At 38.7% G+C, this 18864-nt stretch overlaps 1 protein-coding gene and 1 pseudogene across 1 annotated transcript; one reads left to right on the top strand and one right to left on the bottom strand.

Moving 5' to 3' along the window:
- Nucleotides 1-5235: 5235 nt before the first annotated feature.
- On the bottom strand, nt 5236-8335 carry LOC141289279 (uncharacterized; annotated as a pseudogene).
- Nucleotides 8336-11825: 3490 nt separating this feature from the next.
- LOC141289199 (GTPase IMAP family member 8-like) lies at nt 11826-18505 on the top strand. Its single transcript, XM_073821326.1, has 4 exons — nt 11826-12473; nt 12704-12739; nt 17692-18390; nt 18459-18505. Exons 1-4 carry the CDS (start codon nt 11888-11890, stop codon nt 18503-18505), a joined length of 1368 nt encoding a protein of 455 aa, XP_073677427.1. The 5' UTR covers nt 11826-11887.
- Nucleotides 18506-18864: the final 359 nt, after the last annotated feature.

Genomic DNA, 18864 nt, shown 5'->3' with positions numbered 1-18864 from the left:
GTAAAATAGCATAGTTTTGAGCAATCCCGTACTCTTGAAGGAGTATTGTAAGCTGTATCCACTTAATTAAAGGGGGAAAAAAGTGATCCTGACGGCGCCGCGGGCAGTTGAATAACTCGACAACTTTCACCTTCAGAATAAAATACATTATATATTTCAGCGTTTTAAAGCAACATCAAATTAAGATATGCATGTTTAAGAGGTAGTTCGTCTTTTTCTTTTTCTAAGATACACAATTTTAGACACTGACAATTAATTTGAGTAGAGAGAAATAGAAATGGAGAGGATAAATATAAACTACAGTTTTTATAGAGTTAAAAATTAATTAATTTATTTATTTATTATTATTATTATTATTATTATTTTGATTTGTTTTTGCGATTTTGGTGCTTAGAAATTTATTCTAAGCAGGCAGCGGGCAAATAATATAGTTAATATAGCGGGAGCGGGTGGATGCGGAATAAAACCTCGTCGAATCGGGACTGGAAAAGCACTTTGTTATATCCTATAGACTATACTTCATCATCAAGCATGGGCGTCGGGAGCAAAATAAATGTAAAAATGTAAAAACAGAAAAAAATACTTTAGTATATGCCATTTTCTGTAGTCTGGTGCCTTTTATTTAATGTTTTTACACAATGCAAATAGGCCATATTTAGGCTACAAATATTACAAAAGACGACTATTGTGCAACATTTTCAGTGGCGCAAGTGATAATACGAGTAACACATCGTTTTTGACGCGAGAGACCCGAGTTCGCGTCCGCCTTTTGGTGAAATCATTTTCGAAATCGTCTCCCTTTTCACTTATATCATATCGGAAAGGCATTTGTTTATTTGTAAATTAATGAAATAATTGAAAAGTTGAAATAAAGTATCAACTAGGGTTAGGTCACCTAACTTAAGTGTATCTGAGCACTATACTGTACTTTTAGGAGTGTTAATAATTAATTTTATTATTATTATTATTATTATTATTATTATTATTATTATTATTATTATTATTATTATTGTCTTTAGATTTGTTCTTACATTTTTGATGCTGTACATTAAGATGGCGCACTGCCCATGCAGTTTTTTTTTTTTTCTTAAAAACTAATTGAAGTGAAAGGGAAGAAACCCATGTAGATTTGGCCTAATGTCCATGTAAATACTATAGCCTAGTATTTTATCCTAATATAGAAAATAATTTAGACAAATAAACAGAAGGCTCACTTTTCAAAACAATAAAGCTTATATGACTGACAACGAATACAGTTGTTGAGTATCAAAAGTGCTCCAGTGAGTTATGCAATTTTTCCCCACCTTTTTTCTTTTTCTTTTTTTTAAAGTGGAAAAGTAGTTCTTTCCATTTCGAAGAAGTTCGTTAAGCCTGGAACTAGGCTTAAGTCTGTTCTGGGAAACCAAAGGGAAGTATTTTTTTTTTTCTTTTTTTTTCAGTTTTCTGAAAAGTAGCCGTTAATGAGGCATCAGCGTTAAGCGGCATGCAGTATAAAGAGCGAAATGTTTATGAATGGCAGAGTGGGGGTGGGGTGGGGTGTTGAATGCTGTCTGTTGCCTTGTTGTAATCAACATTTGGAGACTATTTTGGGGGTGCTGGGGGTGGATTCCGACTGCATTCAGTTGCATTTCGAATTCAGCATTCAAATGCATGCAGGGAGAAGGGGAAAGCTTTCCTCCCTCGCTCCACTTTTTTCAAAACATTAGTGTCCACGGCCCTGACACCAGTGATGCGCGGGTCAGTGGATAAACAACCCGAACCCGACCGACGTTTTCAACTAACCCGCCCGCAACTCGGACCGCCGAATAAAAAAATAAAATATTGTACCCGACCCGCCTCCTGACCCGTATGTTTAATATTAGAGTGATTATGCTGTGGAGATGCGGTCTGAAATATCCCGACATCTGAAATCCATTGGTGTACAAGCTAAAATAAAATAATGTGTCCTGTTGTAAAGTCGTTGCCGTATTGTTGTGTACGAAGTTCAGATGTTATTATTTTAAGAAATGTATATTTTTATGTTTTAGGATTCTCCTTATTTTTGTTTTAGACATCCATCAATTACGGTGAATAAAAAAATGCCGCGCTGGTGGAAACAAGACTTTCGCTTCTACTTTTGAGACCGGTGTTCGGACGTTTTTCTAAAAAAAAAAAAAAAAAAAACTCTCATTTATGGTCATAAAAACAGAAGCTGAACATAATTCAAAACTGTAAAGTATTTGCTGAATAAAGAAAACATGAAGGATGCCGCTTAATATTTGGCTTTTACGTGAACTTTAAAGCTTATCCCTCATTCCATTTGTTTTCTTTGTTTTGTAATTTTATATTATTTTCGTGAAATGTATTTTTGCTCAACATGCATTTCTTGTGGCCACGAGTTTAATGAATAAACAAACCTGCGTGACATTAGTAACCCAGAATTATTTGAGATATTTAATTTTGAGTTAAGAAATTATTATATTAATTGTTATAGAAATTAATACAATATTAAATAATTATATAGGCGATGCTGTATATGCTAATGCTGTCTGTGCGCAATGTAGACAGCTTTCACAAGTGTTTACATGTATTACATGTAGGCCTACTTCAAATTAAATAGCCCTGCAAGAAACATTTCATGCATCCCACAATCTTGTCCATTGACTGACTTTCTTTTTTTCCGTAATATTTGTATTATTCGTTTATATTCGTTATTTTTTCCTTCATTTTGATCTCGTTACATAACATTCTGAATGTAAATGATAATGTAAAGGTTCTATGACTGGGTTTTTTACTGGAATGCAGTTTAAAGCTTAAATTTAACATATATTGTATTTTATTTAGTCTAATTAATAGACAAATAATTGAAGAGTGAATCATTCACGTAGTTTCATTTGGAAATAATTTATCGTCACACAGTAAAATAGGCCTACATTCCTTCTATTAACTAATAGTCTTTTTTTCGTATTTGTCTTAATATTATTATCATTATCATTAGTATTACTATTAATAATATTATTTTTATTAGCCTGTTATTTTTGTATATATTTTTATTTCCGTGCGTTTCCACCCCTTAATTTGGCTCTCTTTAACGTTCATGTTATTTTGTTTCGTCTAATTAATAGACTAGACTATATAAATACTAAACTGTTTTACTGAGAAATGAATCATCACGTAGTTTCATTTGTAAATGAAAACATGCTCATTTATCGTCACACACGGGGATAAATACATTCAAAAAGTCAAAACGTTATTGGCATAATTGTCAGGCGTTAAAAATAAATAGCCCTAACCAGGTATTGAAAAAATAATAACCTATAATAATAATAAATAATAAGTGATTTAGAGCTATCTACTTTGAATCGCTTAACCTAAATAACTTTCTGTATATGCTATTTGGCATATATTTAGCAAATATTGTGAACGACAATTATGCCAATAAAGTTTTGACTTTATGATTGTATTAATGCCCGTGTGTGACCATAAACGATTTACAGCATAATCAAAGCTTTAATGGCATGCCAGCATTTATCATTAACATTCGCAATGTTAAGAGATCGAAATTAAGGGGGACATAATGAATATAAACGAATAATAAATTTATTACAGAAAAAGAGGATCAATTAATGGATAAGACTTTAGGATGCATAAAATGTTTCTTGCAGGGCTATTTAATTTGAAGTACTTATATGTAATATTTATTCTTGATAAACTTTTGAATGCTGTCTACATCGCGCACAGACATTCGCATATACAGCATTGCCTATTGTTAATATATAACTTAATATTGCATTAATTTCTATAACAATTAATATAATCATTTCTTAACTCAAAATAAAAAATATTAACAAACCTATCTCTGATAATCCTGGGTTATGGTTACGCAGGTTTGTTTATGCATTAAACATAAGGATGTCATTACCTCGACAAAATAATCTTGTGGCCACGACATAATATGACATTCCCAGGAATTAATATCTCGTGGCAATGACAAAAAGTAATATGACGTTCCTACGAATTCATTTGTGTGGCCACGACAAACATAAGTGAACCGAAGGTGTCCCCTCCAGGTTACCGTACCTTTTAGTTTGCAGCAATGTTTTCAGCCTGCTCCAGTCCAGTGCGTTACATGACTGCCCCCTACTGATAATGTCTTTCCTATGTCATTGTATTTTCCGTGTTCCCTTGGAATACACCGGCGTCACGCGAGACCACTTTACTTCCCGCGCGCATTTTAAATGGCCAGATCTGTACATTTGAAAACGGAGTTTTCATTTTAAAACGCTCTCCGTCCACACTAGCGTTTCCAAGCGTTTTCCAAAAGTTTCTCATCCACACTGAAACGTAGGAAAACATCAAATTCGCCTTACTGCGCATGCGTAAAGCCTCCAAAATTATACAGACGTAATAAGTTTTCATGTAATTCTTCTGGCGGGATAATTTACGGAAATATCTCATCATCCACTGACGCGTCTATATCGCGCTCATTCATATTTTATCTGAAAAGCAGTTGTCGTCATGTTTTGCAGGACAGCAACTGTGAGTAAATTTTCCGTCATCATTTTAGGACTGTAATTTGAAGAGTGTACAAGGTAAATCTCTTTAGCAGCAGTGTGTGAATAGCACAGGCACAATTACTGGTGTAAACATAAATATCTATTGGTACAATATGCGTCACATGACTATAAATATGCGTCATCGTTTTCAAAAGCCTCCGTTTTCACAGTCCACACTACAACGTGAAAACGGCGTTTTCTAATTTATCCACTTAGGCTGGAGTTTTTAGAAATAATCGTTTTCTGTGATAAAAACGGGGTTTTCGTGTAAATGAGAGGCCAAACCGCAGGGAAATATCTGCGTTTTCCCTTCGTGTAAACGGGGCCTCAGACCGTCATCAGTTTGTGGCAATAAATGAAGAGGTATCATTTAAATCGCAAGTGCAGTATGGAGTACCTCAAGGCTCAGTACTTGGGCCATTACTTTTTACGCTTTACATGTTACCCTTGGGAGATATCATCAGGAAACATGGTGTTAGCTTTCATTGTTACGCTGATGATACTCAGCTCTATATTTCTTCGCAGCCCGGCAAAACATATCAATTCGAAAAACTAACAGAATGCATAGCTGATATTAAAAACTGGATGGTGAATAACTTCTTACTGTTAAATCCTGAAAAAACAGAGGTGTTAATTATTGGACCTAAAACCTCGACAAGTAATGACCTAAAACACAGTCTAATATTAGATTCACTTCACTTCACTTATGCCCTCCACCCCTTCCGGGGTATGGGCCGCCAAAGGTAGATTTCCAGAGGTTCCTATCCTGGGCCATTCTTTCTACTTGTCTCCAGGTGTAACCCATCCTTGTGAGGTCTGCCTCGAGGTCACGTCGCCAGGTGTTTCTTGGACGGCCTCTCTTCCGCTTTCCTTGGGGGTTCCATCTGAGGGCCCATCTGGTGATGCTAGTTGCTGGTTTGCGTAGGGTGTGCCCTATCCAACCCCATCTTCTCTTCCAGATTTCTGTTTCTATTGGAAGTTGACATGTCTTTCTCCATAGGTCAATGTTACTGATCGTATCGGGCCAGCGAATGTACAGGATCTTTCTGAGACAGGTGTTGATGAATGTCTGTATTCTTCGGGTGGTAGTTTTAGTTATCCTCCAGGTTTCAGCCCCGTACAACAATACTGGTTTCACAATGGAGTTGAACAGGCGGATCTTCGTGGTCAGAGTAAGTTCTCTCGACGCCCAAATGTTCTTGAGTTGGATGAAAGCGGCTCTTGCTTTGCCGATTCTTGCCTTAACGTCTGTATCTGTTCCTCCCTGCTGGTCGATAATACTGCCTAAGTAGGTAAAGGACTGTACTTCCTCCAGAGAACTACCATTCAGGGTAACTGGATTGTTGCAGCTGGAGTTGATCTTAAGGATCTTAGTCTTCTCTGTGTGGATGTTAAGTCCAACTTGTGATGATGTGACTGCTAATACACTGTTCTTTTCCTGCATCTGCTGTTGGCTATGGGAGAGAAGTGCAAGATCGTCTGCAAAGTCTAAGTCTTCCAATTGGCTCCACAAGGTCCACTGGATTCCGGTCCTGCGTTCTCTGGTGGTTGTCATCATAATCCAGTCAATAGCAATGAGGAATAGGGACGGGGATAACAAGCAACCCTGACGGACTCCCGTCTTCACTTGAAAGCTGTTGGTGAGCTGTCCTTTGTGGATCACCCTGCAGGTTATTCCCTCGTATGAGCTCTTAATCAGGTTGACCACCTTGGCTGGAATGCCGTAGTGCCGGAGGAGCTTCCACAGGGTCCCTCGATCCACACTGTCAAACGCCTTCTCATAGTCAACAAAGTTGATGTACAGGGGTGTGTTCCACTCCAGTGACTGCTCAACTATGATGCGCAGCGTTGCGATCTGATCCGTGCATGATCGGTTCTGCCGGAAACCTGCCTGTTCGTCACGTAATTGTTGATCGACTGCATCCTTTATCCGTTCTAGGAGGATCCTGTTGAAGACCTTGCCTGGCACTGACAGGAGTGTGATGCCTCTGTAGTTGTTACAGTTACTGAGGTCCCCTTTTTTTTGGAAGCTTGATTAGGTAACCCTCCTTCCAGTCGTTCGGTATTTCTTCCTCTTCCCAGATCTTTTCAAAAAGGGGATACAGCATCTCCGCCACTGTATCCTGGTCTACTTTCAGGACTTCCGCTGGTATGTTGTCTGGTCCAGCTGCCTTCCCGTTCTTCAACAGGGTGATGGCCTTTCTGATCTCCTCTCTAGTCGGCTTTTCACAGTTGATGGGGAGATCTTCGTTGGCTGGGTTGATATCCGGAGTGTTTGATGGTACTGGTCTATTCAAAAGCTCCTCGAAATGTTCAGACCATCTATTAATCTGCTGTTCTAGTCCTGCGATAGCCCTTCCCTCCTTGTCTTTGACAGGTCGTTCTGGCCTGCTGTAACTTCCAGATAGTTTTTTAGCCGTATTATACAACTGTTTCATGTTACCTTTATATACTGCCTGCTCTGCTTCAGCAGCCAGCTCGTCTATATAGTCTTTCTTATCCTTCCTAACGCTCTTTTTTACTGCTCTATGAGCTACAGCGTATTCCTCTTGGGCCCTAGCTGCCTAGCTTGACTGCCGCCTTCTTTTGTTTCCTCTCTTCTATCTTTTTCAAGGTCCCAGTTGTGATCCACTCTTTGTGGTGATGTTTCTTCATTCCGACCACCTCTTGACAGGTTGTTTTCAGTGTCTCTTTTATTACCCTCCAACTGGTCTGCACACTACTTCCTCCCTCTTCATTTTGCATTTTTTGTAGCACCTCAAACCTGTTCTTCAACTGAATTCCAAACTCTTCCCTGACACTTGGGATCTTTAGACGGCTGACGTCATACTTCTCTCTACTCTCTGTTGTTTCCTTCCAGTTCTTCTTCAACTTCAGCTGCATGCTGGCTACTACTAGGTGGTGGTCCGAGCCCACATCTGCTCCTCTTCTAACTCTAACATCCTGAAGGGATCTTCTAAACTTCTTGCTCATGCAGATATGGTCAATCTGGTTCTCTGTCAGGCTGTCCGGAGATACCCAGGTGCTTTTGTGGATCCGCTTATGAGGGAAGATGCTACCACCGATGACCAGTTTGTTAACCGCACACAGTTCCGCAAATCTCTCTCCATTAGCATTCATCACTCCCAGTCCATGGATCCCCATGACTTGTTCATATCCTGTATTGTCGGGCCCAATCTTGGCATTGAAGTCTCCCATAAGGAGGACGATGTCTCTGGCTCGGAATGTCTCTACTATTTTCTGCAGTCTGTTGTAGAACTGGTCTTTGTCTTCTTCATCAGATTCGTTAGTTGGAGCATAAATCTGGATGACGTTGAATTTTATCTTCTTGTGTTTGGTCCTGAAGGATGCTGTGATGATCCTAGGACCGTGCGCTTCCCATCCAGTCAGTGCTCTCTGTGCTTGTTTGGACAACATGACAACATGACAGGACAAAATCCTTGCGTATGGGGTGCATTACTATCTTCATGCCCAGAATACAGCAACAGCTCTCCTGTCATCAGTTTCCTCTGTCCAACTTGTGTCCACCTGGTTTCACTGATGCCCAGGATGATCAGGTTGTTCTTTTCCATCTCGGCAGCTACCTGCGCCGTCTTTCCTGTCTCATACATGGTCCTGACATTCCATGTGCCTATGCGTGTTCTACTGGTCGAAAGAAGGTTATTCGGCTTGATGGTTTCCTTTCGGCTTTCACCATCTAGCGTCATAAGTCTCCGGGTTGTTGGAGGCCCTTCATCTTCCAGGAAGTTAGTCTCTGTTTCTCTTTTTGACGTTTCTGTAGCCGTTTAAGGTTTTATGAGGTTGGGTTGCTAGCCCCACGCTCAACTCTCCTCCTTTTTCATCCGGGCTTGGGACCGGCAATGGCGGAGTTAATATTAGATTGCTGCTCTGTAAATTTCCTCGTCATCAGTTAGGAACCTAGGCGTCCTATTCGATAGCAATCTGTCCTTTGAAAGCCACATTTCTAGCATTTGCAAAACCGCATTTTTCCATCTTAAAAATATATCGAAATTACGACCTATGCTATCAATGTCAAATGCTGAAACATTAATTCATGCGTTCATGACCTCAAGGGTAGATTATTGTAATGCTTTATTGGGTGGTTGTTCTGCACGCTTAATAAACAAACTCCTGCTGGTCCAAAATGCAGCAGCTAGAGTTCTTACTAGAACCAGCAAGTATGACCATATTAGCCCGGTTCTGTCAGCACTGCATTGGCTCCCTATAAAACATCGTATAGATTTTAAAATCTTGCTAATTACTTATAAAGCCCTCAATGGTTTAGCTCCTCAGTACTTGAGCGAGCTTCTATCGCATTATAGTCCCTCACATCCGCTGCGTTCTCAAAATTCTGCCAATTTGATAATACCTAGAATATCAAAATCAACTGCCGGCGGCAGATCAATTTCTTATCTTGCGCCTAAACTCTGGAACAGTCTACCAAACACTGTTCGGGAGGCAGACACACTCTGTCAGTTTAAATCTAGATTAAAGACACATCTCTTTTACCTGGCTTACACATAAAACATTAACACATTCCTATAATTCAAATCCGTTAAAGGATTGTTAGGCTGCATTAATTAGGTCAGTCGGAAACAAAAACACCTCCCATAACATCTGATGCACTCGTTGCATTGTAAAAAGAATGGCATCTACGCTAATATTAGTCTGTTTCATTCTTATTCCGAGGTCACCGTAGCCACCAGACCCAGCCTGTATCCGGATCAGATGGTCACTGAAGACCTCGCCAACCTAGACGGCCATCGGTACTACACCACAGGAACCTGATGAGTTCTCTACAATCGGACATTGGTACAAACTGCTGGTTTCGTCTGGCCAGAGGAGAACTGGTCCCCCGACTGAGCCTGGTTTCTCCCAAGGTTTTTTTCTCTATTTCTGTCACCTGTGGAGTTTTGGTTCCTTGCCGCTGTCGCCTCTGGCTTGCTTAGTTGGGGACACTTTCCAGCGATATTGTATACTATTTGAACTGAACTGACGATGATATCACTGAATTCATTGATGAACTACCTTTAACTGAAAATTGATTATCTTCAATAATGCGTTACTTACACACTATTGTTCTGTTTAAATACTGTGCAGTTGCTTTGACACAATCTGTATTGTTACAAGCGCTATATAAATAAAGGTTACTTGACTTGACTTGACATCAGTCTCGATAGGTGTCCTGGCTGGAGGATCCCTCACCATCGCCTCCAGCCTCAGAGTCCTGGACTCCGCCTCGGCCCTCCGACCCTGCGGCTCCACCCCGGCTCTCTGCTCCCTCGTCTCCGCCATCGCCCGTCGGTCCACCAGCTCCACCGGGCTCCATCGCCCCTCCGGCTCCGCCCTGGTCAGTCGTCGCCCCACCTTCGCCTCTGGACTATACTCCTCCGGCTGTGCCTCGTCGCTCCGTCCCAACGGCTCTGTGGACCTCCTCCATCCCGTGGGCACAGCCTTGTCCCTCTGTCGCTCCGGCTCCGCCGCGGACCTCCGGATCTCCATCTCCGCCTTAGTCACCAGAGCCTTGGGTTCCGCCTTGTCCCTCCGGATCCGCTGTGTCGCCCATGACCATCGGCTTCCTGTCTTCGCCTCGGGCTCTCCCACCACCTGCTCCGCCTCCGTCGGTCCCATGGAGTCGTCAGCCCTTCCTCCACCATGGCTCCTCCCTCCATCGGCTCCACCGTGGGATTCCATCATGGCTGAGTTTTGGGTCCCACCTGGCTCCTTCTGCTCCAGCCCCCTCCTGTCATCTCCCTGTCTCCTCCCTCCGTCATCACCTCCCTGGACTCTGTATTTTGCCCTCCTTCTGGGAGTCCGTCCTTCGCCGAAGCCCCCTCCTAAGACTTTGTTCAGTTTCCTGTTTGTCGGCGCGAGGACGCGCCTTCCGGGAGGGGGGAGGTAATGTCACACCTCTGGACTTTCTAGTTGGTTTCTCCCATTTCCCTCCGCAGATCTGTGTGTTTTGGTCTCTCCCTCATTGTTGTCACCTGGATGTGTAATCTGTCTGTCTATTTAATGTGTGTTTTTTCCCCTGCATTCTGTATGTCTTTAATGTTACCACTCCGTGTTCCTGTGTCTGCCTGTTTCCCATTGGATTTATTAAATATTCATCTTTTACTACGTCGTTGTTTGTGTGTTCCTGCCTGCTCTGTGACACTTACCACAAAGAACCTGAAACAGAAAGGTTCTTCAGATGTTAAAGGTTCTTTATGGAACCATTTAGATAAAAAGGTTCTTCTATAGCATCGTGAAGCACCTTTATTTTTAAGAGTGTACATGCATGTACAGTTGCATCTTTCATGTTAATTTTGATGATTATTTGATTCAGTATTATACAGTAATGATTGTTCAACTGCCTTTGACAACATGGTGAATTTGTGTACCTATTTCAGTGAGTGATCTGAGGATTGTTCTGGTGGGGAAGAACGCGTCAGAAAACAACAGAGTGGGAAACTTAATATTAAATAAAAATGCGTTTGGAAAGAAAACATTCCCAGATGATGTAGAGGAGCAAAGTGGAAAAGTGGAGAGAAGAAACATCACCATCATCAACACAACTCACCTGCTCAGCCCACAACTCAAACCACATAAAATTCCACGGAAAGTGTCAGAGTTCTTTCCTCCAGAACCTCATGTGATCATAGTGGTGCTGCAGCACAGTGATTTTAGTCAGAAGAAAAGATACATATTACCTTTAGTGTTGAATTGCTTTGGTGAGCAGGCGATGAAGCGCACAATGATTCTGACTACTGATGATGAGACACATATCACTAAACATCAATCTGAAAATGAATTTATTCAAGAAATATCTACAGAATGTGGAGGAGGATGCTTTAAATTTACAAAAAATACACAATGCTCTGAAATACTTGAAAAAGTGGATGAAATAATTACTCATCGTTGGTTTAAGGAGACACAAAGGAGCTCATCACTGAATCAAGTGGACAGTAAGTCTTTCATAGCGTAAACATTTACACATGTACATTTATAGCTTACAGAGGTTTGCTTCTAAGGGTAATTCTTTTTAAGCATCCTTTGTTATCTTAGTTATATATATATATATATATATATATATATATATATATATATATATATTCAGCAGGAATTTATTTATATGTAGATGAAGCTATACATTTAAACATTATACATGAATTAAGTTATAAACATTATAAGCTCCGTATTTGAAAACATACAGGCTGGGTAATAAAGCTTTTTCATGTGCATACAATATTCCTGTTAACAAGATTATTACATGAACTCTGTCTATCTACTTTTGTCTTTCAGCACCAAATGTATGTACCAGGTCTGGAAATCAAAAGCTGATCTTGGTAATCAGTGGATGTAATGAAGAAATGAATGCTTCTATGTCAAAACTTTTACTGGGGATAAACACACCCATGTCATCAGAAGTATGTGTGTCGAGAGAAGTGGAGCTTCATGATCGTCTGATCTATCTGGTGGAGCTTCCAGCTCTAAATCGTCTCTCAGAAGAGGAAGTGAAGCGTGAAACGCTCCACTGTGTGTCTCTCTGTCATCCTGGAGTTCACGCTTTCTTCCTTATAGTTCCTATTGCTCAACTTACCAAGGAAGAAAGATCAGGAATAGAGAAGATCCAGAAGGTATTTGACTCTTTTGAGCATTTCATTCTGCTCTTCATTACAAGTTCCTCTGTTAAAGAACATGCAACAGATTTCATAAAAAACAGCCCAGAATCTCAGAGTTTAATCAGTGTTTATGGGGGTCGATACAGAGTGATGAGATTAAACGATCCTGAAAACTCAAGACAGATCCCAGATCTTCTGGATTATATAGAGAACATGACGACTGAACCATATTCACTTCAGATGTATGTGAAAGCTCAAGAGAACAGAGTCAGATTTGAAACAAAGGAAGACCTGAGGAAAATGGAGATTGAAAACCAGAACCTTCAGACAGAGGGTGAGTGAATTTTACTCCTAAAATCTCTCATTGGTTTTTCAACGTCTTTTAAAAATGTAATTCCACAAACTAGGTCTGAAAGTTGAAAATAATGAGATTTAGATTGGAACTATTTTAAAATTGGATTGATTCTATGAGTTATATTTGTTTATGTGACTCTTAATCATTATCTACAGCCATGTGTATAATGAGATCCATCAGATTCACTGATTAGTGTTCTTATTTTGCAGTGGGCAGAAGTTGTCCGGAAGTTGATCGTCCCATCAGTAAGTCCACTGAATAATATGAGAGCAACAGAAAAGTGGGGGCTTTGATCTGTTACTGTGATAAATCTATTACAATAATATATTTAATGTAATGCATAACTAAGACTCTGAAACATTTTTTATGTAAAATCACCAAAATTAGTCAATATAGCAATCAATTTGTCATTTTGATTCACTGTGGAAAACCTATTTGTATGATGGTTTTCTTTGACATTTGTGTAGGCTGCATGCATCACTCGCCCATGCATGTCTCATCTGTCATCTGTATCCAAACTATTGTGACGCATATATGGTGAGTTGTTGCTATGAGTGCGATTCATAGAGTAAACAATAAATGAATGAGTGATCATTACAAAAGTGCACATTTAATACATTGATCACAAAAGCTTAAATGTGTGAGGTGCTAAACCTCACTGGTTTGTCTTTAGAGTGTTTCAAGCTGTTTGCGTAAAGATATAATCTGTAAAGTTGCAAAGCTCAAAGGAACACTCAACTTTTTTTTGGAAATAGGCTAATTCTTCAACTCCCCCCGAGTTAATAAGTAGATTATTTTTACCGTTTTGAAATCGATTCAGCCATTCTCCTGTTCTGGCAATATCACTTTTTGAAGTTCAGTGAAGTTTGCTGCCATAACATGGCTGAAGCAGGCACAGTAATATCACACAGCACATCGCAGCAGGATGTGACCAAGTGCATGCACAGGGAGCGTTCCTCATTGGAAGTTACCTAGCTGGGAACTAATTTCAGGTGCTGCGTGATATTACTGCGCCTGCTGCATCCATATTACGGCAGCAAACTTCCTTGACTATTACGCCGGAATGGGAGTGTAGTTCCTAATCTTATCGGCCTAGAAAATCGCAGCTTTACATTTTTCGCCGGTCTTAGTACACAATATAACTGCAGAAGAGTCAAGTTTTAAATAGGACAGATATTAAAACTCATTGGTTATTTTTAAACGCGATGCTATTGGTTTAATAGGATTCAATGATTTATGCTAAGCTATGCTAAAAGTGTTATCGCCAGAACAAGAGAACAGCTGAATGGATTTCAAAACAGTAAAACTCAACTTATTAACTTGGGGGGGAGTTGGAGAATGAGCCTATTTCCAAAAAAGTGGAGTGTTCCTTTAAAGTTTCAAACCTAAAAATATATGTATTATAAAAGTTAAGACACACCTTTTTAGGGTTAAAGGGATAGTTCACCCAAAAATGAAAATTTAATGTTTATCTGCTTACCCCCAGGACATCCAAGATATAGGTGACTTTGTTTCCTCAGAAAAAAACAAACAAAGATTTTTAACGAAAACCGGTGCAGTCTGCCAGCCTTATCATGGAAGTGGATGGGCACCAAACCTTTAAGAAAAAACAAGACCATGCACAGACAAATCCAAATGACACCCTGCGACTCGTGACGATACATTGATGTCCTAAGACACGAAACGATCGTTTTTTGCGAAAAAACTAAACAGTATTTATATAATTTTTTACCTTTGATACACAGCCACGTCCATCTGTCATGAGCACGAGTTTGGCATCAGTCACGTCACATGTGCAAACTCTCTGGCGTAGTATACGCAAACACCGTAAGGGGAAATCAGTGAAAAGTCCCGTATGAGTTTGCGCAAGCAAACGTAATATTTTAGCTTTAATTCGGTTTAAACAATCAGGATACATGCAAGTAATTACCATTTTGAATAGGCGCTATACCCACAATCTCTGTGCACTGTGTAAACAATGAGTGTCGTATACATGCGACAGATCGCTTCCGGCGTTTGCGTATTCTACGCCAGAAGCGCGTTCACATGTCACCAGCCGGATGCAAAACTCGTGCTCAGGAGAGATGGACATGGCTGTGTATCAAAGGTAAAAAATGATATAAATACTGTTCAGTTTCTCACAAAAACCGATCGTTTCGTGTCTTAGGACATCAATGTATCGTAACGAGCCGCAGGGTGTAATTTGGATTTGTCTGTGCATGTTTTTGTTTACTTTTAACCCTCCTGTGGTGTTCAAAATCCTATTACACCTATGGTCTTCCCGGTCAAAAATGACAGGCCTATAAAAAATAGCTTATAAATCACTCATTTAACCACATTTTCACCCAATCTTGGATTCAATCTTTTTGTCAACTTGTTTTCTGTCAATTAGGACTGGTTTTATATTTCTATTTGCATCAAATTAAGTGTGGGCCTCATTTATCTGAGAGTAGGCATCTATTTTTTTTTAAGTTAAAAAAAATCATTATTTTTGAATAATTTTGGAAATATTAAAAAAAATATGAACAAATATTGGTTCTGTTGATCACACTAGTCTACTTTAATGGTTCACCAGGAAGTTTGTTTTGAAAAACTTTTATTTTGTAAAAAATGGCACATAGTCACACTTGTGGTGTTCCCGGTCAAAAATGACAGGGCTATAAAAAAATTGCTTATAAATCACTCATTTAACCACATTTTCACCCAATCTTCGATTCAATCTTTTTGTCAACTTGTTTTCTGTCAATTAGGACTGGTTTTATATTTCTATTTGCATCTAATTAATTGTGGGCCTCATTTATCTGAGAGTATGCATTTCATTTTTTAAGTAAAAACATTTTCTTTCAGAAAATAGTTTGTGTGTGTGTGTGTGTGTGTGTGTGTGTGTGTGTGTGTGTGTGTGTGTACCTGGTATTCATCACGTTAGGAATACCAGTAGATTTTGACCTTGTGGGGACATTTCTTAGGTCCCCATGAGGAAACAGGCTTATAAATCATGCACAATGAGTTTTTTTGAGTAAGTAAAAGTGTGCACAATCTCCTGTGAGGGTTAGGTTTAGGTGTAGGGTAGGTGTAGGGTGATAGAAAGTACGGTTTGTACAGTATAAAAACCATTACGCCTATGGAATATCCCCATAAAACATGTAAACTCAACGTGTGTGTGTGTGTGTGTGTGTGTGTGTGTGTGTGTGTGTGTGTGTGTGTGTGTGTGTGTGGCATACATGTATCCATGCATGCACATGTCCAATGGCTCTATGTCTGCAAGCACACATATACATATGTGAACATGATAAACATGCTCCTGACAACAAATTTTTTCTCTAATTTTCAGTCTCCCCCATTCACTTTCAATGACCAGGAGCTCGGATAACAACTCCTACAATTAAACCGTTTGAAATGAAATACAAAACCAGTCCTAATTAAAAGAAAACAAGTTGATAAAAAGATTGAATCCAATTTTTGGTGATAATGTAGCATAACAAGTGATTTATAAGCTATTTTGTGTAGGCTGGTCATTTTTGACCGGGAACACCACAATTGTGACTCTGTGTCATTTTGTACAAAATAAAAGCATTTCAAAATAAATTTCCTGGTTAAACATTAAAGTAGACTAGTGTGATCAACAGTGCAATTTATTTTCATATTTTTTCTCAATATTGCCAAAATTATTAACAAATAATGCTTTTTTTCACTACAAAACCAGTCCTAATTAAAAGAAAACAAGTTGATAAAAAGATTGAATCCAATTTTTGGGGATAATATAGCATAATGAGGGATTTATAAGCTATTTTGTGTAGGCCTGTCATTTTTGACTGGGAACAAGGTGTAACAAGGTGAAAAAACAAAAAAAAAAAAAAAAAAAGTAAAAAATAAATAAATAAAAAATGTGGACAAGTTGTTATAGTCTCTGTGAACAAAGTCACTAAGTTTCAGTTCAATGCGATAACATTAACTAGTATTTTCAGGAAAAAGAAAATCTTCTCCAGTCAAAAATGAAATGAACACCTCATGAGGGTTAAAGGTTTGGTGCCCATTTATCATTCTATGATCAAAAATGCAGACATAGTGTTATGATTATGCGGCGTGATGCAACGCATTAGTAAAAGACAGTAGAAAAGAGAAAAAAAGACAGAGTCATTATAATCAGTAGTTATGTCCCCCCTGGATACAACAAATGCATAGTTTATAATGGGTCTTGTTGTTCTTGTCTCAGCGCACTTAAAAACTGCATGGTAAGGTGCGCAACATTTCTTTCACATGCTTGAGGTATTAAGCCAATCGCAACACACCGGATAGCTGGCCAATCATAGAACACCTCGATTTCCATCGACGATGAGTTTTGTAAAAATCTAAGCATTTCAGAAAGGTGGGGCAGAGAGGAGCAATTGTGCACAAATGTTTTTTGAACCTCAAACTGCATAAACATTGTATTACAACAAATACACAAAATAATGCTTCTTTTAGCAACACCATACCCCTTTAAGCGTCTTTTCTCTTAAAATCCTGTTTAATTCTCTTGTTAGCATTAGTTAACACATTGTGAACTATCATTAACTAACAATAAACTGTATTTTCACGTTAACAAAAGTTAATAAATACTGTAAAAATATTCATTGTTTGTTCATGTTATCAAATGAACTGATTTATTTAATTTATTAATAATCTGATTTAATTATTTATTACATTTATTTGTGAACTGATGTTCAGCTGTTCTTTTTAAAAGTCAACTTTGGGGTCATCATCATAAAAGTTCTGTAAACACTGTAACAATCACAATCATATATCTTTCATTTAATTGTGTTGAATGCTCACTAAAAATGACACAGTCATCATGTTTTCAGGCCATTTCAAGTTTTTATTTTGCCATGACAAAGCAGTGATATCTAAGTAGGTGAATTGTTTACTTACTTTATAATAAGTCAGTAATGCCATTATTTTTCTTCATTTGAGCGGAGAACTCGCACAAAATCAAGAGGTAGGATTTAGACCACAAACCAATGACATCAAATCATAATGATAAAACTAAGTGACTTTTAGACTTTTGTTTTATTTTGTAATATCGATTCATTTTTCAACCAGTTTTTTGAGGAGACACTGCTTCCCCTGCCTCCACAGGATATCTGTGTATGTTTAAAGAAATTATGAAGTTATGTCAAAGAGTCATTAGGCTGATTTGGTTGTCTCTGGTGTGTTTCAGGTTCTGATCTGACGATTGTTCTGCTTGGAAAGAGTGTGTCAGAAAACAATCGAGTGGGGAACTTCATATTAGGGGAAGATATATTTGATAGTGAACCTACTTCAGTGGACAGGAAGCTCTATCAACCCAGGCAGAAAGCTGGCGAGGGATATAAAGACAGACTTGTGAGCATTATCAACAGTCCTCAGCTGCTCCAGCCACATGTGTCATCTGGTCAAATAACACAGACAGTGAGAGAGTGTGTGAACATGTCAGCTCCAGGACCTCATGTGTTCATACTCGTACTACAGCACAATGACTTCACTGAAGAGGACAGGTACAGAGTGAAGCATGTGCTAGAAGAATTCAGTGGTGAAGCCATTAAACACACTATAGTGATCACGACGGATGAAGAGACATACACATCAATGATTAGTTCTTATTTCGTGAATAAATCGATTCCTCAGTTAATAAAGGATTGTGGAGGAAGACATTTGAAGTTTGATGAAAATAAAACAGGATGGCAATCTGAGATATTCAAAATGGTTGATGAGAAAGTCACAGGAGATTTAGAAGAATATCTCACATGCAACATATGTTGTGATGTTAAAGAACCATCGTTGGATAAAGAGCAGAGTCGCCCAGAAGAAGAAAATAAGGAGAGTTCTTACCACAGAGATGATGGAGAACCTGAGGAGGCACAGAAAGAAAGTAATGAAGGTAATTTAGCTTTTTTTTATGAATCACAATTTTGGCTTTCTAAACATACTGCCATTATTTACTATAAGGTTGTTTCCCTACGGTGGTTAAGGCTGTAGGATTTTCTAATGACTAATGAAGCTATTTCAGCACAATGGTGTAAAACTGAAATCTCTCATTACCACCCACTGTCACTTATACCAATGATGGAAAAAACGCACAGTTGTAATACCAAAATACGTTGAATTTCAATGTGTAGCATTTCAATGTTAATTTTGAATAAAGACTAGCATATAATTTGTAAATGAAATGGTTTAATAACAGTATTTCATTATTCATTATTATTTCTTTATATCTATAATTACACACAAATTAATAAGTAAAGGACAGAAAAATACTAGAGCTTTAAAAAAAAAAAAACGTCTCTAAACTATGTTCTAACTTTGAGAGAAATAGATCCAACTTGGAAATTGCATAATTTCATCCTAATTTTCA

Source organism: Garra rufa, chromosome 1 (assembly GCF_049309525.1).
Source record: "Garra rufa chromosome 1, GarRuf1.0, whole genome shotgun sequence".
NCBI classification, from domain to species: Eukaryota; Metazoa; Chordata; class Actinopteri; order Cypriniformes; family Cyprinidae; genus Garra; species Garra rufa.
This window is presented reverse-complemented; position numbering and strand designations above follow the sequence as displayed.